The sequence below is a fragment of the Falco biarmicus genome, chromosome 14 (assembly GCF_023638135.1).
Source record: "Falco biarmicus isolate bFalBia1 chromosome 14, bFalBia1.pri, whole genome shotgun sequence".
NCBI lineage: Eukaryota > Metazoa > Chordata > Aves > Falconiformes > Falconidae > Falco > Falco biarmicus.
Genome location: NC_079301.1, coordinates 20,318,545 through 20,342,404, shown reverse-complemented (window position 1 = coordinate 20,342,404; position 23,860 = coordinate 20,318,545). Strand labels below are relative to the sequence as shown.

Sequence of the window (23,860 nt, the reverse complement as noted above, 5' to 3'; positions counted from 1 at the left end):
TTTTCCCCACACACACATTATTTCAGTAGTAATGCATTCTAGCAGCATTTGGCTTGCTACAAGGCACTAAAAAATACTAATTTTCTCTGTTTTGCAGTATCAGTCTGAGGGGCAGAGATTTTATTTGGCTTTACTGGCATGTAGGACACAGAGCAGATTTTAGACTAGAAGGAGCCTTTTCTTCTGGATATTCTGGGACAGCTGTATTGATTGAAATCACTGGCAGAGCTTACCCAAAAGTACATCTACAGCCACGTGTGCTTTATACCAGTTATGAACTTGTTCCTAACCAGTACAGAAGCCCTTAAAGTACGTTATTTTTTGTTACCAGTTTGTGTTGTTCATTATATTTCATTAACCAAATTATATCATTTCAGCCAGTGAATTGGTCTTTACAGAAGAACCCTCCTCCCTATTAATACAGATACTGTCATCACACTGATACGAGATGTCTCTTAAGGCATCTCTGATTAAGATATTCAGTTATTGAAGCCTGTACCACTGCATCACCTAAAATGAATGCTTGAATTTATAGAAGCTCGTAATGTTTTTCCAGAGTCTTAACGTAAGGAAACAAATGCTTATGGGGTTCTGTCAGTGAGGGAATTTGTTTGTGGGTTTAGGCAAGGGGCGGGATTCAATTGGTCATGCCAGTCACAATATGTGGGCTTTTTTCAAGACCCTTTTGCTGGTAACATGGCTGACCTGCAGTCTTAGCAACACTAACTCCGTCTCTCACGCTCTATTTATAGAGCTGCAGCTAGAAGTATCACAGGACTGTGATTCTGAACAAGATCACAGTCACTGCTAAAGCTCCTTCTGACCACTGAGCCTTGTGCTAAATTGATGTAGTACAAAATCTTCTCTTTAGAATGATAGAAATTGGCTGTGCCTGTTACCACACTTGTGGATGGCATGTGCACTTCCCCCATAGAGCTGCGCGCATATAAAGAAACTAGAAATAAGAAATACTTGCTCAGTAAGCTATCCAAGCTTCCATTTCTATGTGTTAGATTTTAAGTTTTTCAGGGAGGTTGCGCAAGGTTGTTTTGTTTAGTAAATCATTGTTTTGGCAATCAGAAAATCATTTATAACATACAATTGTATCAAAAAGTTATGCAAGCTGAAAATAATGCAGATTAATATATTTATGCCTGTCATGGTTATAGTTACAGTTTATTACCCTAGTACAGGTGAGATGCTAGTTTATGGAACGGAGATGCCTTGAAAATAGGGCAATTCCAGCTGTAACAGGTGAAAGTATTATTGGTTATTTTCAAGCAAAAGGAGTGGCATTCTCAATGCCAGACAGGATGTATATTTAGACTGCCTCCGACTCAAGCATCTTACAGTTAAGAGATTAACAAAACTAAGAAAGTAAAGAATTTTGTGGTTAGGCTTTTCTTTACTTTCTAGATATTCTCTTTTCAGTTCAGGTTTGAAGCACTATAGGGTTATCTGGGGAGACTGCAGCTCTGAGCACCAGGAAGAAGGAGACACCTGAACATGAAGGCAGACTAGTGTCTGGTAGGGTTGGCAGACCATAATCAGGAGGACTCTCAGTATAGAGGGGCAGAAAAGCATAAGACACAGAAACAGAAAACCACCCCCAAACAGAGCCAGACTTTTTCCTCAGAGTTCAAGATTTTGCACTTGATTGGCAAGTTCCTTTGCTGCAAAACAGCTTTTTTTTTTTTGTTTCAACCTAGTTGTCCTTTTTTTATATGCATAGATAGATGACAGATGCTATGGAAACACTATAGCTTGCTTAGAAATCTTCCAGTGTTTCAACCTGGATATTATTTTAACATGGTTTGTAAAAGGCAAAAGACGCATTCATATTGGTCTTTTTGTTTGGCTGAGGAATGTTCTTTTGAGCTGTATCTCCCATTTTTACTGCACTTTGATTCACATTGCTGAGCAGTCCCAGAGCGCTTGAGCTGGATGGCTTTCACCTGACACTAAACCACAGGATGTTCTCCAGGGGCACTCGGGTACCAGACTAGATTAAGGCAAATGTAAAACTCCTAAAAGAACTACAAGACTATCCGGTCTTTGGTGCCAGTTTTGGGGGTTTTTTTGCTCTGTTGTTCTGCTCCTCTTAGACTGTACTGCTCTTCCTATCCAGAGCTTCTTTCCAGCAGTGCACTATTTACTGGAAAATTTGTTTCTCCATTCAGAGGAGAGCTTAGCTTTACTGAACAGTGCTTTTATGTGAGCTAATCCTCCATTTTCTTCTCTAATGAATTAAGCTTGTTTCTCCCTCGACCCCCCCCTTTTTAAATAAAGGAGATTTTTCGCTCACTGCAGTATCGTTCAGAGAAGCAGCGGTACAGCAGTAAGCAGCCTAGCTTTATGAAGATTAAGTCTAGAAAGATGGTAATAAGCATTCAGTCACTTTTGTTAATGGTAACGTTAATTTCTTAAGCAAGCATTACCAAGATGAAATACAGACAAGGCACATGCTTCTGTGCAAGTAGTGACAATAAGGTTCTGAAGGACTCAGCTTAACAGTTTGTGTCAGGTGATGAGGTTAATGGAAAAGAATTTGTTATTCAGGTCACTTAATGAAAATAACCTTGGAAGAGCTTAGCAGAGCCCTTGGGGTAGAATAATTTATTCCTCTTCTGCTTCCATCACTGTAAGTTAACCCAAGACATACAAGAAGCTGATCTAAACATGAGCTCAACCTGTCAGAGTAGTGCAGGAGGAACATCAGCAATTACAATGCATTGGTGTAATCTCTGCTGCCCCTCTAGTGATGACAGGTAGAACACAGCCTTCAGAGCAAAGGCTTGCTTTGCATAGCCCCATCTTTGAAACAAGACAGTTTATTAAGATGCAGGTTATCAAAACACTGTGCAAGACAAAAATATTTACCACAAGGCATAATTGTTAGCCAGTGCACGGTCTTTGGGTCAAGCAGGCATAGAAAACAGAGGGGCTGCATCAGCCATCATTCACACTATTCCTGCGCTGTGTTTTGGTGGTTTGGTTTGCTGCTCAGCTATAATCAGAAATAAGCTTCAGCTCCTGTGATTTGAGGCGTTACAGTGATCTGCTCCCAGACCCCAGGGAGCTTCTCTGTCTCTGCATCACCGTTGCCCTTCTTATCCCTTAATTAGAAGTGCTGCAAGCTGCCCAGGAAAAACATGCCTTCCACACAGCAGCTGCTCGAGTCCTAACAAAGTAGTGCTCCATTTTTGGAGTGAGGGCTTGTGATATGAGCTGGAAAAAAGGTTGAAAGATCACTTGACAGATAACCCCTGATTTGATCCCAAACCTTGGGACAACTGTTTTAAGAGCCCTAGATCCAGATTTAGAAAGCCTCAGGAGCAGAGAGGAGCATACATGAGTAGCGCTATCCCCACCTGTAACATAACTACCTTCTCGGCAAGTGCCCATTTCATATTCTGAGCAACATGAATACCTCATCCGTGTAAAACTGAAAATCCTTTTCACAGCCCTGGGTACAGTAACTTCCATGTAGAACAACAAGATTAAACTTGACAGTAATAGGAGTGATAGAGGAGGAAAGCGTTCTTCCTTTGAGGCAGAGGCTTTGAATACAGCAGCCAGTTACTGACTGAAAAAGAAGGGGAAGAAACATAAATGCAGTTATTCAAGCATCAGGGCTTAAAAAACAATGTTTCTGAGAGAGGGGAAAAAAAAAAAAAGGAAAACTCGCACCTTTCTCTTGACATTTAACAAACTACTTGAACAAGCTAAGCAAAGGAAAAGAAAAAAGTCAAAGACCTTAAAAAGGGAGCTGCTTTCAGCTGTTTGTTACTAGAGGTCTGAAAATACATTTATCCAACCTCACTAAGAGACACCAAGCTCTCCACAACCCACAAGGAATCCTCATGGCCATTCCCTCTTCTTCCCCATGAGCATATTTATAGGCTCCCTCCTGGCTGCCTCTGTAGGGACCAGCCTTGTTAGCAAAGCCTCCTTGCACCTGTGTGTCTGTAGGCTGCCAGAGATTTAATTCCTCACGTGCTGCATCCAGGGTAACAGACTTGGATTATTCCTGAAAGTACCTCTAGCCACTCAGTGAGCTCAGCTCCAGTGAGTGACCCTGCATCTCAGTGAGGTGCTGACCTTTGGGGGAGTGTTGTGCATTGTGAGCAGGCTCTGTCCTGCTGCTGTGTTGTATAGAGGTTCATCAATCAACTACAGCCCAGGAGTCTTTAACTCTTCAGTGCTGTAGAGGCATTTAACTCCCCGGGGAACTCAGATTCAGTGGTTACAGGTTCACCTGTAACCAACCTTAGGTATATCCTGCAGAAGGATTTCTAACCAGTTACTTAGTGCTACTTTATCGCTGCTTTACTTTTGGATTTTTACAGACTGAGTAATGTTTCCTGTCATTAAGACTCTTTGACAATGGTTTCTCTGAAACGCCTTTGACATTTGCAAGGGGAAACAGGCCTACTGTTCACCAAAACCAGCAATCACCCCTTGAGCAGCAGGATGCCAACTGCCAGGGCAAGAGTGGTGGGCACATGAAGTACAGTATGCTTGAGTAATGATTAACACGCAACAAAGAGAGCTGCCTGTGCTGCAAATGGAAACACACTGCGTGCTTGGGAAGTAAGAGCATTTTGGTCTAATTTTGCACTCTGCATATAGTAATAAGACACAACAGGGTGTGCATTAAGCTCATCTTTTGAGAAGTGCAACAGTAGCTGAATAATGCACACCCCGTAGTGTCTTATTTGTAGTGGACTATGGCTCATTAATTTTACATTTAAATTTTTTCAAATCCATTTGAAAAAAAGCCACCACAAATCTATTCTGAGGGCAGTTATGTAATGTATCCTTCCACAAAAAAGTATTTTCAAATAAAAACAGTAGGGAAAAGGTGAGGAAGAGCTTTGCTCAGCTGCAGACCAGTGTTTGGTTTGGTTTGTGTAGGGCCTGCTACAAGCAGGTTCTTGGCCTGCTAATGCACGTATATAATACAAATAATGCTAGTTATGGAAATCTATTCAGTGCTTACTCTTTTCTAGACTTTCCTTTTTTTTTGTGTAATTACCTGGGCTTTTTGTCTTCCTTTTTTCCTACAAAAGTCCACATTTTGGTATATGAACCAATACCCATTCCAGAACAGGTTCACATATAAAGCAATCAGATGGGAATGTGACTGACTTTTACACCAAACCAGGAACTGAATGGTCACAGGTTCCTGCTTGGGAGGCAGACAGGCATGATTTGGGGGAAGGTGGTTTTGCCAGAATAGCAGTGTGTGTGCCTGTGCGTGTATGCAATAGAATTTAAAAAACAGATGGTGTTAAAATACTTCTGTTTTGTTATGACATCACTTCAAAAGTATGGAGGAGGGACATCCGATTTCTGCTGTTCCACATGAAATATGACGGTGGTTTATCCTTTTATATAGGTTCCAACCTTGATGATGGACACTCAGTTTTCAGAATTCACTCCAGATATCACCCCAATAATGCTGGCGGCTCACACCAACAACTATGAAATCATCAAACTGCTTGTCCAAAGACGGGTAACAATTCCACGCCCACACCAGATCAGATGCAACTGTGTGGAATGTGTCTCCAGTTCAGAGGTGGACAGCCTGAGGCATTCCAGGTCAAGGCTGAACATCTATAAAGCCTTAGCCAGCCCTTCATTGATTGCCTTATCAAGTGAGGACCCCATCTTGACGGCCTTCCGACTGGGCTGGGAGCTGAAGGAGCTCAGCAAAGTGGAAAATGAGTTCAAGGCTGAATATGAAGAGCTTTCACAGCAGTGCAAACGTTTTGCTAAGGACCTTTTGGATCAAGCACGGAGTTCCCGAGAATTGGAGATCATTCTCAATCACAGAGATGATCAAAGTGAAGAGCTGGATCCCCAAAAATGTCATGATCTGGCAAAGCTAAAGGTAGCAATAAAGTATCACCAGAAAGAGGTAAGAATTATCTACATGTGAAAGTGTGTGAAGGCTTCATGTACTGGGTAAAATGATTCATTTCTCTAGTCTCCATGTGTTTATTCAGGGTTGCAAGCTGAGAGCCATTAGGGGTGAGTTTGGGTTGAGTGAAGAACCATGTACAAATATGTTAGTCACAAACCAGGAGATTCAGTGCATCTTGGTGACAGTGTGAATCCGATGACAATTGAGGGCAACAGGGCCAGGACTTGCAGCAGTGGGTTATGGCTTCTACAGCACTGACACTTCCTGTTTCAAAGATACTTAAATTCCATTTCATTGTAACCCATCCCCCTGCAAAGAACAACCTTCAGAGATTTCCAGGTTTGTTATCTCCAAAAGCTTTTGGCAGTAGCTGCTTTTATACAGCAACGAAAAGCTAGAAGGGGTTGCCTGGCTCATGAAGGTCTTGACTGCAGGAAATAATATAGACAATTCACTTCCTCCAGCCACCAAACACTTCCTAGCACCCATTCAACACTAGCTTATAAGGGCCAGAGAAACGACAGCAGCAAAAAAGAGCAGGAGAGATCAAGGGCACTCTCACTGTCCCAGGCCTCCATGTTACCAGCAATTTTGTTAGGTGAAAATGCTCTTGTGATGCAAGGAAGTGGATCATGTCATGCAAATACTTCTTCACACCTGAGACACCTCAGATTGATTCTTGTTCCTTGATTCAGCCATGTTTTAGGAACTCAGCAATTCCCAGAAGTTCAGACTCCTGCCCACAGCACCAGAAAGGAATGACATACTCCAGCTAAAGGGCACAGAGCCTTTCAGAAGCCCTGCAAATCCAGAGATTTATAAGTTGATTCAATAAAGGCCATGAACCCAAAGAGAATGCTGACAACAGTTTCATTAGTTGGCTCTGGATTTTCTTTCTCTTTCCAAATCTGGACAGAATTTATTAGATGATACATTACTGTTAGCCAGTGATGTTCCAGGTTATTTGAAGGAGGAATTTAGCTTGCGTGGTTGGGGAACTGAATTGTAATGTCTATTACATTCTTTTGTGTCCAGAGGGGACAGGAGTGGTGGAAAAGCCTGCCACATGACTCTTCACTGTCTTCCCCACATTTGATGCTTTGTTTTTTGCATTGACCCAGATGAGAACAGCCTGATATGATACATTCTGCCTCCCTTAGTGGCTGCTCATGTCATCCGAGGTACAATAGTCAAGAAGTGAAAGAGGCAGATTTTCCTTTCTTCCCGTTGATCTGTTACACCTCCTGAGTAGCAGCCCATTGATGCAACAAGCTGGAGCCGAAGCCTCAAGCTTTCTGGGTTCTAGCACGTGGTCACTTACTGCTATTGCTAGCCTGATAGCCACAGATGCTGCACCCACATACATCCTTCAGCAGCCAGGATACCACTGGCCCTGCTGTGTGTAGGTCACTGCTGACTTTGATGTCACAGTTCAGGCTCACTCTTCACATCCAAGCATAAATCTGTGGCTACCCTTATCTTGTGTTCACATTCAGAAACTGCAAGTCTGAAGGAGTTCACTATAGTTGAAATGCAGTGCTGAACAGTCCTGAAGCTGTTTTTATTTTAAAGTAACAAATTTTTAATCTTCGCTTGCTTGCCTGGCAGTTTTTATCTCTTTTTTTTTTTTTTTTTTAGGCATATTTGACTTAATTCCAAGCATATGGATGAATTCCATGTTTTGTGACATACTCATGACAGTTCCAGCATAGAAGTGATAGCAAATATGGTCTGTGTTGCCAGCTGAAGTCAGAGCTGTTTCCAGGTAGAATACTGGTGGGCAGGGACAGAATGAATGAGTTTGGGAAACGCGCACTAGTGAACCTGCTCATCCTACCTGGTTATTCACAAATACCTGATGCATCCTGCAGGATGGTGTTTGTATGCCACAAATATTGCAGGGGTTTTCTTACCATGATAATTAGTCCAATACAAAACACCAAGCAAGATACAAATGTCATTGCTGGCGTCTGAAAAAAACGAGTAGGAACATTTGTCAGGGAAGCATAGAGAAATGCCTTTTAATCGTGATTGAAGAGTATCAGACTGAGAGAATTTTTGTGGGGACAGGAAGGGAATAGGAACAAGTTTGATTTCATGAAAGACAGTTCTGCAGAGAGAAACAGCAGACTTCTTAAAAGTAGATCATCTCACTCTGCTGAAGCTTTTTATGTCTTAACATTAAATAGGATTGGATTGGATGGAGAAGCTTTTTTTTAATCTTAATCTTAGACAAAGTTACAAGTCAAAACACTGGTAGTCTAAGACAAAAATGCAAAGTGGACCTCAGTTATTTTCTGGGGCTGTAAATTATTGCCACAGTTGTTAGTTTTTTATATTCAGCATAAAGAATGCATAGTCTCACATTGATTTTTGACAAATTGCTAGAAAAATTGCTTGCAGCTTTTTTCTTTTTGAGTGAAATACACCTCAGAATTTCCCCCCAAATATGAAGTGATTCCATTTCAGCTTAATCTGGCAGATAGGTTCAACTTCAAGATTCTTTCCAGCAAAGTTATGAAGAGGGAATTGGTAGAGATCATTGCCTTTGGATGGAGGGGCAGTACTGTGTGTTTTGCGTAGGGAGTAGATCTTAAAGTTACTTTTTCTTTGCACCAGTGTAAGTGATCTGGGAATCCAAGAATACTCTTCACCAGACACGTTATTCAGTGTTCTTCTCTTGAAAGCATTTCAGATTAACCCACTGTGCCTTTTTTCTTTCCCCCATTGCACTCCTATACTGAAGAGTAGGTGCTGGTTTGTTCCAGGTACAGAAAGTAACAGCATTATTCAAATTCTTAGTGCGGGTTGGTGATCTCTGGCAGTGAACATACAGGACTGAAAAAAATCCTGATGGTAAAAGCTAGACATCTATGGGCAGTTTTCACTCCCAACTGGGCCCTTGGAGGAAAGCTTTTTAAAGCTAGTTAGGCTACTAAATATGCAGGTAAATAGGCAGTAAGTCTTTAAACAGAGTATAATCTGGTTAAGTGCCTAAATCCTGTCGGAGATTAGACACTTATCTTCCTGAGGCATTTTGAAATTCCACTGCTGAATTAGCAGCATCTTTTGGCACTTAGCTACTGGAGAAAAATCTGGTCTTGTACTTTAAGTTTTAACAAACAGTTATCAATCAGCCCTGCCACGGACACAAATCCTGTCCTCTGCACTGAATCCGGTAAACATAATCGTGATATACACAACTTCATCTTCTGATCTGGCCTGAGTGCCTCAGTCTTCACAGTGAGTAACTTGGACGAGGGCTGGATTTGCAAGGGGAGCCACTTCGGTTCAGTCCTACCTCCATAGGAATACCCGCCTCATCACACAAGCTCCACCTCGGTCTCTATCCCCAGGTCAATCCCACTGCCAGTGCATTTCTGCCTCATGATGCAGGTATGGGTTTTGTCTTTACAATGGTAGAAAAAAACTCACAATCTTTTTTTTTTTCCCCCAACAAAAAAGCCTGGGAGGTACAAGTTTTGATTACTCCAAATATTACATGTGTTAAGTATTTTATAAACTGACAAATGTATTGCTCATGAGGAAGAAGACCTTTGTCCTTTGGAGTAGGGCCAAAACAGTGGAGAAGAAATGTCATGCTTTTTGTGTTTGTTTTTAATAAACCCATATATCCTAGAAGGTAAATTACTGTTTACACAGAAGAAAAAATATCAGTTATACAGGAAAGATGAAAATGTGCTCTAAGGTAGCTTAGTAGTGTATTTTATGGTAGTAAATGTTAAAACCATGCTGTACAAATTGACAAGCTCCCTCTCCATCTCATCTTAAGTCTAGAATGGTTGTGTCTTCAGTTTCAAATTACAGAAGGGCACTGATCATTTCTTCAGAAGATAGGAAGGACTTAATAGTTGTGATCGCTGTTTGCATGGCAGTCACAAAATATTAGAAAAAAATGAGGACAGCTCTAATGCACTGTGAAACATGACAAATTTGATCCAGCAGACACGTCAGTTTTCTCAGTCCACATTTGAAAGAAATTATTTTTGTAGGATCACAGCAATTGGTGGTCTAAGAGACAAGTAGCCTTTTCATAAATGTTCTGTAGTATATGGCATTTGCCTTCGTATTATTACTTTTCAAAGTATGTTATTCATGATGAATTCTGGAAGGAGAAAGGTGCTGAAGACTTAATATTTTCATATTAATGAAAATTTTTCAGGCACGGCTCAGCTGTTGAAGATCAATCTTCACTATGCTGTTCTGGCACCAAATTAGCTCTGCATTTGTTAATTTGTTTGCATTTCTAAGAAAAGACGGGAAAAAGTCATCTCTTAGGATCTTGCCAGTCACATAAAGTACAGTTGTATGTACAGTGTACCATTGGTGTATTAGAGGATCAGAGCATAGGCAGAATGCAAATATAATCTTTATGTCCTTTAAGTTTTTTTTACGTTGTCAAAATAATGTAAAGCAACCATCGTGTGGCAGTGAGCCAGGTCTAAAAGGGCAGATTTCTGCTTGTATATACCATTCTGCTAAGCCACAAGAATAGCAGTATACATTCAGCCTGTCACTGCTTCCCTGCTCTCCATCACAGGTCATTCACAACTTCAAAACGAAGTGAAACATCACAGTAGTGGGTTTTTAGTGCTTTGCATTTTTCTGGTACTGGTAGCAAATGGCTGTGCAGGTTTAGTTTATATGTCTGTAAGAAACACACACAATGCAGGGCGCTCAGAAAAAAATGTATTTTACCTCTGACCATATTGCTTAGCGCTTTCACTGAATTAGATCAAAGGAGCGCATAAAATTGCCTCTCAGAAACCTTAACCTTTGACTCTCTTACTCACTGTACTCATAATCAATGACAGGAAAGGAGAGAAGTAGAATTGCTTGCTTTTCTAATTTAAAAACTGTGCTCTATGCTGTTTTCTCTTCAGGACGAAGCTTCAAAAGTTTTAGTTCTTTTTTTCCAAGACATTTACATTGACAAGTACCTCCTGAGGTACAGTACTGGAGTGAATGAATAATCATTCCTGCCATGCCACATATTTTTCAGCTGTGTCTTGACTCTTGTCAACTGTGTGGCTGCAGTTAGAAGTACAGCATCATTCTCCAGGGAGTATGCATAAACTTGGCAAATTTCTAAGGGCACCTCAGTAAGTGTATAAAAAGAGCTTTAAAAAATATCAGAGATGCATGAAAAATGAAGTGTAAGGTCTTCAAAAATCAAAGCTCATCTACTGAACCTTGTTTACCTGTTTTGAAAGCCATTCAGGTATCTTGATGGATAGCCACAGAGCTTTCTTTGCTTGCAGGCAGTGCTCAGTTATTCTCCCATGGTTTTGTCTGGTTTCTTGCCATACTGCCTGGAGGTATAATGATAGAGGGCTGAATATTTGTGTTGTGCTCTTTAAAGGCACAATAAAAAGCTAGCTTCTGGGTGAGCCTGCACACCTCAGAAGATTAATAAACAGGCTTTTACTTTCAGGTTTCTAGAATGAAATCATACCATGTCATGAAAAGATCTTTGTTAGGACTAGATGGGGGAAGCAGAGCTGCTCTTTGTAGAAGCTTTTTTCCTTTCTAGTGATGTGGAACATCCATATTAGATGGTGAGGATGGTGTGGTTACACTATGTCCAGATCTGTTCTACACCACACACATGAATGTAAGTTTAGGGATTTCAAAAGCGCTGAATGCCCAGATACCATCTTTCATTTTCCAACAGCATTCATTCATTCATTGTATACAGCAAAGTTACCATATGATGTGTTGAACAGTGACCTATGCTAAATGAGGCTGTTTTTTTCTCAGACTCAATCCCAGCAGGCAGGTGACCATGTTACAAAATCGTCCATGCATGTAGTACTGAGTTGTTATCAACAGTCTCAGCAGCAGGACTCTGGGGTGGCAGCTGGGGAGACTTATCTGCATTTGCACCCTTAAAACAGTCTTTCCAGCTGATCACTGGTGGGGCAGCAGGGTGAGTGGTGCGTATCTTGGAGCCCCTACTCTTATGACTTTGTGCAGTTGCCAGATCTAGTTGTTCAGTTCTGGAAATTAGCATGGAAATTTAACCGCTACAGCTGCATTGTGTTACAAAAGTTAGGACAAGCAGCATTGAAGTGTAACCTCTCCAAACTTGGAAGAAGAAGAAATATTCAGAGAACTGATGGTTCATTGGCTTGACAAAGTGGACTTGAATGTTTATTTGAGGAGACAGTATTATTTGGCATGTTATTCACGTAACACCAAAATGTTCTAACTTGATGTAGGTTAGCCACATATTGCAGCTGTCACAGAACAGAACTGCAGAAGACTAGCTTTTGACAGCAAAATCATCTCTGACTAATCTTGCCATGCACAAATTTGAAGAAACAACATAAGATCGGTATGTCAGTCAAGGACAAGGAATCTGTTTGTGTTAGTGTAATGTATAGCAGGCAGTAAATGCCTGGATCATTTGTTAGGTCATTTTTGGTGCCTCATGCCTCTGACTTGAATGATCTCTTGGACAAAGACTGGAAATATGTTGAAAGTTAAAGGGATTGTCACTGTTTTAAGAACATTCAAGAATGATTTAGTGAGTTTGTCAGTTCCCTTAACTTTATGTATCCCATCAGTCTTCTTGCCAGTAAGAAAAGAGGCTTGGGAAGCCAAAGTTGAAGTGCAGGACATGACTGATTGACTTTCTACAGACAACAGAAACCGGAAAGGTGAAGTGACACCTTTTATATTGTATAAGCCCAGTGTTCAGTCTTACCGCATCTGAAGGACTTGAATGCCTTTCGGAGTCAGCATTACGTCAATAGTGAAGAGTGTATCATGTTATTTCATACTTCACTTGGAATGATACCCTAAAGTAATAAACTCTGTGGAACAAACAGTGACTGCTATGGATTCTCCCTTTTGGATACAGAAGTGGTCATTGTTATTTACCTGATTTCTGTGAATTTCAGCTTTACTTCTGTGGCTTAGTGAAGTGTTAGGATATTCTACAGAGAAAAGAACTGAGGCTGCACTCCCCTTATACCTCTCATGTATACATCAGATCCATCATCATCCAGATGAGCCATTTAGATGTCTCATGACTGAGAACACAGTTACCTCATAGTTCTTCCACTCCAAGAAAAGTGAGGTGGATGGATGGATTAATCATAACCCCCATACTGAGATCTTGTGCAGAATGGCATTTAAAAGCTGTGACTGCAGTTTTTCTGTTCTTATTCTTTCTCTACAAACCCCAGCTGGCTGAGTAAACATCCTTCAGCAAAGCATATATCCTCCTCACCCTACACAGGTGATGTTACTCAGAAGCAGAGGTAGCCTTTAGGGAGAAGTGTTTATAGTATGTGTGTCTGTTCTTTCCTGGATATTGGAGTAAATTTACTCATTCAAGAAAAGGTAAGGTAGAAAGAAAAAAGAAACCAAAATTAAATAGATTCAGCATAGATATTTCTCAGGTCAGAAAGGAAGCAAATGAAAAATATTTTTAGAACTTTTTATTAACACTAACAGGGTAAAGTAGGTATGTATTCAAAAATATCTGTGAATTACTTTTAAAATGCTCATATTTGCTTTACTTATCACTTATTTAATGTAAATGTTAGAAATCCACTAGGGAGAATAAACCCAGCCTTTCACTTAAAAGTCAATACCTTCTCCACTTAAGCTAAAGTCTGTGAGAGCTCCTCTTATTCATTTGCAAGATCTGTAACTCTTGAAGTGCTGCCTGCAAGAGGACTTGGGAAACTCTGCAAGATTTGTCTCTAAACAGTTTTTAGCCTGAGTGTTTTTTCAGTGCTTCTGTAGGGTGTGTCCAATAACCCCTGGTCAGCTCTTGGAAACAGTTAGTGTGTTGTTAATCAGCTGACTTTCTCAGGTATGTTGGTCATACTCAGCACTTGCTTGTACTGCAGCACTCTGCCTTTGGAAACCCAGTCTTATACCTACTTAATCTTTGTAACTGAACTGTATCCTGGAGTGTCTGCTGAAATACATCCCACAGGAATTTTTGTATCAACTGTAGTCTGCTGTCTGCTAAAATAAATGCTGAAAAGTTTTGCTTATGTCTGGACTCTTGCTCAGGGCCTGACCCAGGCAAACTGTGCTCTGGTGGGGTGTTTGCTCGCAGAGGATGGCCTCCAGAAGCACCGTTCAGCAGCTTGCCTTTATTCAGTGCAGAATTTATGCCAGCACTTAAATCCTGCTGACACAGGCCATAAATACAAACCTATAGCCAAACACATGTTTAAGCCCTCTGAGTAGGATTTAATTTCAAGCTTAAATACTTTCTTAATTGCTTCCTTCATGGGTAGGTACCCAGGATTTGCAAGCCCTCTACCTTTGCCCTAGAATATGTGGGACCTCTTTTATTTAAATATTTAAGCCAATCCAGCATGAATTTGTGAAAACTATGAATTTTGATGGAATTGTAGCATGCTTTTAGGCATTACTCAGGCTTTCCTTTTGCTAGCGTTCATATCACTGGTGAATTTCCAATTGCTACTGCTGACGCTGAGTTCATGTCTGCTACTATCAAGGGATGTCTTACGGATAGGAGACCTTTAGTTAAGACTCATATGCCATCATCACTTAAAATATTTTAAGAACAGATAAGACAAAATTCTGTGTGATTTGAAGCCATATATTCATCTGTAGAGGATCAGGAGTTTGTTTTATTCACCAGCAGAGGGACTGAGCGATTTGGATAGCACCTGGTTTCCTCGAAGGACTTTTCCAGCTCAGCTAGTGATCTTTTTGAATCAGGAATGACCGCAGTTGGGTTTTGCATCAGTGCTTCGCTGTTCGTAGTAATCGGCACGTGAGTAGCAGCTGTGGTTTTGATAGGATATTCATCCTGTATTTTCCTGAGAAAAAACTATTATCTTTTGGGAGTGCCTGATGAGGGATGTTGAGTTGTAAGTCCTTTCTCACTGAGTTATGCGGCCTTCCAGAAGGCCTTATTTCTTCCTTTTTTTCCTGTTGCAGAAAGTACTTAATTAACAGGATGAACAACCATTAGGTGTTTACCCTCTGCAGCTCACACTTCAGCAGCAGAATGTAAATAACTTCGCAGTCATTAACAAGGTTGAACTTTAAAAAGAAGTATGCTACAAAAGAGGATTTTCTTATTCATCTCACTGTTTGCAACACTGCAAACTTGAGGAGGCTGGTATTCTTATGTAGCATATCTGGTCTCGTAGGGCTTACTGGCTCTCTGCAGCAGACATCAAATTAGGCCACAGATAGTTTCTCTCTTCAGTCATAGGCTCATTTAGAAATGTAGCTCTTTGAGTATTGCCCACTGGAATTTCCTTTAAGAGCAATCAAACCGATACAACAACCGCATTTCCGTTCCTCCTCAGAAGATCCTGTCCTTGGTACCAAATGGAGGGAGAGTGGTTTGTCTGTGTCACTGGGAGTGTGTTGGGCTACTTGGTTCTTAGCAGGAGCATCTGCAGGAAGAAAATGGATTTTAAAAGTTCATTTCTTTGCGTGCCATTTCATGTTCCTGAAGCCAAAGTTAAGAGAAAAGAGGATCACTTCATTGCAGAGTGTGACCCATGTGCCTGTTGACGTTGTGCCAAGTGTTAAAGTATGTTTGGACCATTGGACGGTGTATATTAAGCTTTGTGAGTTAAGACATTAAGATTTGGCATTGATTGATAAACGCTAGCCTGTGGTAGGACTGACACTGTAGGAGTTTCCTGCATCTTCATAGAAGGAAAGAAATTCTAGCCAATTCATTCTGAAAATTCAAGTGTGAGAGACTGCTCTCCCCAGTCCATCTGCAGTTGTGTTGATGTGGGGGGGTGGGTACTTCTGTGCCTGGGTAGGTCACCCCTGCTATCGCTCCTGGATGAAGAGGGGAGTAGACCTGCTGCTCCCAGTCCTGCCTGGCCACACTGTACTTGCCAGAACTGGGGGGAGACGTGTGTCTTCAGAGATATCTCCCTTCAGCCTGCCAGAGAGAGGGTGCAAAGCAGTACCTCCACAGGATGGGACCGGGCTTTCTTCTGAGTGGAGAATGGCATTTATCCTTTTTGTGATAGAATTGGATTCATGGGAAATCTACATTCTTTACAGATGTAGCTGAAATATATACTTACGCTACTATATCAGACACTGCAGTTGTCCGATTGTCACACAGACTGCAAAATCTAGCTCGGGTCACGTGAAAATCTTCCTTCCCAAAGCCAAAATATCTTTAATTGTAGAGGGCAGCAGTATATAATAATACCCCCAAACACAGTAGCCTTGCAGGTATTCAGCTGCGATGTTTTAGATGCAGTGGGGTACAGTGCTGCTGGTGAGATCTAACCTATTGAAATGAGTGTCAGGCTGGGGAACTAAAGTTAATTTCATGGCTCCCGTGCCACGTTTGGCTCTCAGTGGTAACCTCCTTGGGAGCTGATGTAGCTGACTGATAGAAGAACTCAGTCCTGCTTATTAACACAGGGCTCTGCAGTTACAAATTAGTGTTTATTCATCTATGAAGAGCGTTCACTATCACTATCCACAGCAAGAGTACAGAAAAGAACTCCAACAAACTCCAAACAGAAGAGCCTGTTGGCAGCCATCACAATAATCAGAATAAATGCCGAGAGATACTGTGCTCAGCCCCTGTGATGTCTATCAGGGAGCTATTTCAGTTGCTCCCTGAGGCATTCACATCTCAGCCCATCTGTGTCTGATCCTAAATTACTTATGACTGTGAGAGATAAGGGATTTCCCCATAGATAAGGGGAGGTGGGGTGGAACATAATTTCTGTGTTTGATATTTATATTAATGGCACAGCATGCAGAAAGCATTTAATTCCTGAGAAGTAGAATTTAAGTGACATAAAAGTATCAGTAAAGATTAGATATTAAGAAAAAGACACTCCATCCAGCAGCTGCTTTTTTCCCTTAAAAATTTTCCCCTTGGTAGAGGAGCAGGTGACAATGAGTATGATGAACACTGAAAATGAAATTCTCTAATAGCACAATCCAGCTGCAAGCCAAATGTTACACAAAGACCCTGGCAAGACTGAAAGAAGAAAGAAAGAACATAAAAGACTTTGTATTGCAGTAGTCTCTACCCTCAGAGTGCTTCCCAACCATGACTGAAGTTGCTAATCTCACTTCTTGGAAAGGCAAAGATGCAAAGATACTTATCCCCATTTTCAGAAGCCAAGAGACTGAGCATCTTGTCTACTGGTAGGTAACACAGTGGCATTATCCTCACCAGAAGGTACTCTGAGTTGCATCTTATCTCCTAGTCATTATGTGAACTGTATCTTCAGCTAGGGACAGGTTCTGCTCAACAGGTGATGGAGAAGGAGCTTGCTCTTTGGATTACCTCCCCCAGAAATGCATCTACAAGCTTTGCATACAGGAAGGGGCAATCCTGGACAATGTTATGCTAGCACTACCACAGGCTTCATAGCACTGAATGTTTAGTTCAAGCATTAGCTGAATTGAGTATAAATGACACTTTTTGGAAGCATTTCTTCTCATTAATGCAGCTGTCAGAACATTCTCCATTATGTCTGTGGGATGATGTCTTGTGCTGTCAATTGTAATAGAGATTGGAGGCTCCTATAGTGTCGCAGTCCTCAAAAAAAAGCTCAATACTATGCTTGTTATGTATTGGAGAAATACATTGTTTGCAAGTCATATGCTCATCTTAACCACATAGAGAGCTTCTGGTACCGTATGTCTGCCTCTGATTCTAGATCATCTACAAAAGTGGGACAATACGCAGTTTTTTAAATTATCGCAATCTGTCCTTTTTATTGTGCAGAAACTTTTAACTGATCCAAATCCTGTCACATACAGTGTGTTCATATGACATGGTAAAAGATTATGATATATACATGCGCTATTTCTGTCCATGGCAAATGAAAGGCTTTGCAAAAGGTGAAAAAAACATAGTTGAGACTCTACTGTCCTTTGGGACCCTACTGTCATGGTTTCAGCTGGGATAGAGTTAATTTTCTTCTCAGTAGTTGGTGCCGTGCTGTGTTTTGGATTCGGTGTGAGAATAATGTCGATAGCACACGGATGTTTTTAGTTGTTGTTAGGTAATTTTATACCAAGTCAAGGGCTTTTCAGTTTCTCAGACCCTGCCAGCCAGAAGGCTGGAGGGGCACAAGAAATTGGGAAGGGGACACGGCCAGGGACAGCTGGCCCGACGTAGCCAAAGGGATATTCCATACTATGGGATGTCATGTTGAGTGTGTAAACTGGGGGAGCTGGCCAGGGCCGGGCGATCGCTGCTTGGGGACTGGCTAGGCATCGGTCAGCAGGTGGTGAGCAATTGTATCGTGCATCACTTGTTTGTTTTTTTCCTTTTGGATTTTATTCCTCTCTCTCCCTCTCATTCCTTTTTATTACAGTTGTTATCGTATTTTACTTCAATTATTAAATTGTTCTTCTTAACTCACGAGTTTTACCTTTTCTCAGTTCTCCTCCCCATCCCGCTGGGGGGAAGGGGAGTGAGCGTGCAGCTGCCTGGTACGTGATTGCCAGGTGGGGTTAAATCGCAACATCTACCTGGGTGGAAATTGAGCTTGTGCTCAGGAAGGGCCTTGGCATAAGCAGTGTTGGAGAAGCCAACTTGCTTTTCCAGATCTCAGTTCTGTCTATTTGCAAAGTAGAAATAAGATCATTTCCTTAACCTTCTGAAGAAATTTGAAATTATGGATGATAACAAAAGTGCCACGGTATTATTACAGTTTCAGGCTACTTTGCACCTAAAAGGGCTGAGCTTTTTCATGTTTTTTGTGTTTTATGTGCATTGATTTAGCAGTATGTATCCTAGACAATCTTCAATGAGTTGAGCATTCAATGGCTTAGTCTCATCAATTAATTTGATGGTTTAGTTTAGGTAACAACACCTAGAAGCAAAGCTGAGGCCAGCATTCACAGGACTACTTAGGGAAATAGCTGATTTCTGATTCTTTCAAGTTAACACAAAGTTACTGAAAAGCAATTGGTTCTTTAGGCAGCACATCAAGGGCTTATTAGTTGACTTCTTCAGTATAATTCAAAATTGCAGTGTTTCGGCACACTGGAAATCTTGTTTTTCAGCCAGCTGTAGTCCTTGCACTACTTGAGATCTAAACTGCAGTATTTACTGATTTTAAATCTGTGATTAGTAAGTTGGACTACTACAAGTCAGTAAAAGCCTACATTCTAAAGCGCTTAGCCTTACCTTTAACAAAGACAGCATTTGATGTTTGTGACATTAGGGAGTTTCTTTCTGTGGTATGCTTAAATTTCCCTTAGGCCATTTTCAGTGAGGTTGGGATGGGCTTGATTGGAAAATTTAATGGCTTTTTCCCATTTCCATTCCCTTTTGCCAAGCTTGTCTTTAAAGTTGCTCTTTCATGATGTGTGAATTTCTCTCCATTTGAAGAACTAACATCAGATACAACACAGAAAGCAGATTTTAGAAATGAGCTATTAGGCAGAGAAGAGGCACTTTTAAGATGCTTGCAAGTTGCACAGCAACCAGCGGAACATACAGTCATTTGATTTCTCAAATGACTCTGACTTTGACTCAAGGGGAAAATGGTTTTATTCTCCCCGTAGAGGTTTCTATCATGTATGATAAAGAGAAAATGTGTTTATATATTTTCCCCCTTAAAAAAAAAAAAAGTTGCACCTCATCTCAGAGAAAAAGCAGCATCTATTACCATGTAAATTACCACAGAACACATCTAGTCACAGCTCCCGTTTGTGATCTTAAGTGAGAAAATATAGAGGGTAACCTTCTGTTTCTTCTAGCTTTCAGACATAACATGCTGACCCTTCTGAAATCATAGATTAAAACCCAACCAACCAAAGGACAATCGAGGCTTGATGTTTCTTCAGTTTCTGTAGAATTTTTTCTTTCATCACTGTCCCCAGACATAATTTTACAATAACGTTTTCTGATCATTACAGGCAACAGGTCTTTCCTTTTTCTGGAGATAATCACTGTATCAACTACTGTCCAGTTTCTGCTGCATGCATGTGTAGGTTGATTCCAAATCACATGTGTTTCTGATCTTCTTTTCAGATGCCCTCTGGAGCACAGCGTCACTTGTATGCTAGATGCAGTAGTCGTTTTTATTATAGTAATAACACATAAACATCCAGGTTTGTAAATGCCAGATATCTCCTCTTCGACATCCTATTTTCTATACCAGTTTTGTTCAGTCCATATATTTGAACTACCCAATTCAAAAAATGGTCTGATTCTGATATTAACAGCTTGTTATAGCATATAAAATATCACAATATCTAAAAATACCTACAGAAATTGCTTCATCAGTCTGAGCAACTAATTTCTCTTTTTGCTTGACCTTGATTTAGTAATTTTGAACAGGGCAGCGATAGAGCTCTGCTTGCATAGAGCGCTCTGAGAACTGCACATAAAAAGTCCTCCCAATACTGGGCAGTTTTGGCAGGGAACAAATATTTAAAGTTATGGGGGTGTGCTAAAGCTGTTATTAATAAATTGTCTCTTTCACACCTAATCTGATCTCCTGGTGACTAAGACCTGCAGGAAGTCCTAGGTATCTTTAGATGTGATGAGGAGAGCCTTGTAACAGTCTCATAAATGCACATGTGAGGGCTGATTTAGTATTAGCTTAGGCCACGTCTACACTGAGTGCAGTTGTCTGCATAGGGGCTTCTGCCAGGGTTGAAAAATCATACCAATTTGGGGTGGCAAAACAGAAGCTGGTCCCTTTGCTATCATGGTGTAGTCTTTCCAAGAGCTGGTTTAAATTACAGTGGTGAAAGAGTGCTTTGCCTGATCACATCTTCCCTAAGGGGGAGGAAGACTGTGGTCGCACTACATCCCTCCCAGAGATCCCTTTTAAATATAGATGAGCCCGGTGTAATAAACAGTAGTCATCTTCAAGTTACTCACCACTTTGAGTCACCTTTATAAGAGGTCTCTTCTTGATAAATGCTGCTAGTACTACTGTGTCCATTGGAAGTGTGATTCTTTCTGATATGCTCTGTCCTATCATAGACCTAGTTATATTGCTACGGGAGTATGTTTATCAGCAACGGTATCCATGCTAAGACAGTTTTTCTGGTTTAATTACAGAGAACTAAGTGTAATAAGCATCCTCAGAACAGTGGTTGAGATTTTCTTTTGAACTTACAGAGCCCAGTGAGAAATCTGAATTTAGTAGAAGTACAACTTCATTAAGATGGATAACAAATCAAATACATAAAGAAAAACACAGTTGTCTTGGTCTTGCAGATATCTCTAATTAGCTATGGGTCTGAAAAGTTTTGAAAACCATGGGGCTGAAATAGCATGGCCTGAGTTTGGAATTCCAAAGGCTGTTAGGTATTAGAACAGTCTGAAGTATTTGCAACCTGAGCATGTCTGGTGTGGAGTCACTGAGGTGCAATAGATCACCAACATAATGCTTTTTTTTACAGAGTGTAAATAAACTTTCAAGTGTCACTTTTGGTACTATGATCAAAGATTTCGCCTCTGCTTAATCTCTTATATTTTCCAACTGCTTTCTTCCTTAATAGTGAGGCATGTTTACAAATGTGCTGTCCTGCTTCCCAACAGATGTCACCTGGCTGAACTTCACATTACTGCGTGCTGTCTCATGCCCAGCCCAGCCCACACGCACATATGCTGGCCTCCTTGCACAAAACCACGTGCAGCACCCCACACACTTCTAGAGACATTCTCTCTCCCTTTCCCTCTCTCTCACACACTCTCTCTCAGAGCTTTACACCTTTTCCCTCCTGTCTCATCTTCCAGTCACTTCTTAAAGATGCTGACAGTGATTTGTTTGAGGTGGTTGAAACCTGAAACATTCTGAAAAGAAACATGCCGAAAGAGAAACACATGGGAAGAGAAAAAGCTTGTAGTAATTTTCGTTATATCACTTTTGCACAAGGCTTCGTGTGTGGTGAGTGACTGATCTACATAAGGGTGCTTCAGATAAATAAATCCTCACTGAAGATATCTTAAATCCTATGTAGAAAAATAAGAGTGAAATATTCCTCCTTTCTTCCCTCCGTCTTCAAAATGTGAGGGTCCATGTGGACTCTTAACACATATGTGAGGGGGAGTGCACATGAAGTACCAGTCAGTAATAATCTTTTTTTTTTTTCCTCCTCAGTTTGTTGCTCAGCCAAACTGCCAGCAGCTACTAGCAACACTTTGGTATGACGGTTTTCCAGGATGGAGGCGGAAACACTGGGCAGTAAAACTCTTGACCTGTGTCACCATCGGACTGCTATTTCCTGTGCTATCCGTGGCATATCTGATTGCACCGAAGAGCAGGCTGGGACTGTTCATTAAAAAGCCATTTATAAAGTTTATCTGCCACACCGGCTCTTACCTAACCTTCCTCTTCATGCTCCTGCTGGCGTCACAGCACATCGTCAGGACTGACCTTCACATGCAGGGACCACCTCCCACCATCGTGGAGTGGATGATCCTGCCCTGGGTTCTAGGTAAATCGAAAACACAAAAATGCCTGAGCCACAGTCACCTGACTCGCACCCATGGCAACTGTGTGGAGACTCAGTCCTGATCTCAGCATCAGCAGCATGTAAAGAGATTTGGCAGCCAGCTTCAGTAACTGCACGAAACAGCTGGGCTCCTTCTGGAACAACAGATCTGTTGGCCTAGGGTTCTTCTGCTGTTCACATTGCCATCTGACATGCCTTTAGACATGACCCTGAGTAAACCGCAGCAGGCACAGCTCTCTCCCTGCTTCCCCCATGCAAGGAACGGGTTAGGAATTAGCTTCTGGGTCACGCTAGTAACAAATAGTGTCACTTCTCCTGCTGGCTTAGTTCTGCTGGCTGGTACGTGGCAGAAGGCAGCACTGAGAGCCTGTCTCTGCTTTTGCCTTCACACTGATCTGCTCCCAGAGCCAGCAGGCAGGTACCAAACCTGTATATTCCTGGCTCCCAGACTCCCAAATAGCCTACAGGAAGGCAAGAAAGAGAAGATAAGTCTTACCCTGCCATATGCCCCTGTTCTGATAAACACTGACCAAACCAGTATCGAGCAATCTTATATAAGCAGCAGGAGAAGAGAGTATTTATCATCAGAAGCTTAAACATGAGGCTCTTGTTCCCGTCTGGCTTGGGCAACTACAACTGTGAAGAAAAGGAGGTGTCCGTGTTCCTGAGGGCAGGGTGTATCGGTGAGCTGGTAAGATGGGATGGGAGAAAGCGGGTAGAGCCGCTGAGGGAGAAGAGCAGAGAAGCATAGCTGGATTTAGTTTTGTTGGCAGAGGAGTATTTACCCTTTCAAACGGCTCCAACACAACAGCAAGTGAAAACGTGGGGACTCCATTAGAAACACGATCTCTCCTCTAATTAAGCTGCCACCTCCCTTGCTGTGCCATTAACATGTAGCACTGCTGTGAGCGGTGGTTTCCACACCTTTATAGCTCCTGTCCAGCCTCTCTCCGCACAGCCCAGGGCAGTTCAGTGCAAAACCCAGGAGGTCAGGTAACAGTGAATGCGACTGTCCAGTACACATCAGTGGCCTGGAAAGCCACGCTGATGCTTTCTGAGGACACCTCTCACAAACTTCCATCTCTGGAGCTCTCCATACAGCTCCCCAACCCTCCTCATGGGTCCACCTCCACTTTCCTGTGTCTGCTGGCTCTTCTCTCCTCGTAACACTGGGCGCCAGCTCCTCGTTTCTGTGGTGGCTCTGGGATCAGGCTGGTTCTGTGCTAAGCAAAACTAGCTGTTCCCTGTGCCAAACCTAAAACTGCTGATGGAAAACAAGGAAAGAAAGTAAGAGTTGCATACATGTTCACAAACCACTTTTGATCATGACCCAGGGCACTTTGCTCCTTGTGTAGCTCTACCACAACTTACAAATGGTAACTGAACCCTCATTTTCTTATTGAACTGATTTATGGCATTGAATTGCATATGTTGGTAGAAGCTTCAGAATAAGCTGAGAAGGTTAAATGTCTT

At 41.6% G+C, this 23,860-nt stretch overlaps 1 protein-coding gene across 1 annotated transcript in view; it reads left to right on the top strand.

Annotated features, from left to right (window-relative positions):
* Window positions 1-23,860, top strand: part of TRPC5 (transient receptor potential cation channel subfamily C member 5) — a 66,761-nt gene that overhangs the window by 11,515 nt on the left and 31,386 nt on the right. Inside the window, exons 2-3 of the mRNA XM_056360019.1 lie at window positions 5,402-5,923; window positions 22,033-22,369. Of these exons, the coding sequence (XP_056215994.1) occupies window positions 5,402-5,923; window positions 22,033-22,369 (859 nt within the window). The remainder of the gene's footprint in view (window positions 1-5,401; window positions 5,924-22,032; window positions 22,370-23,860) is intronic.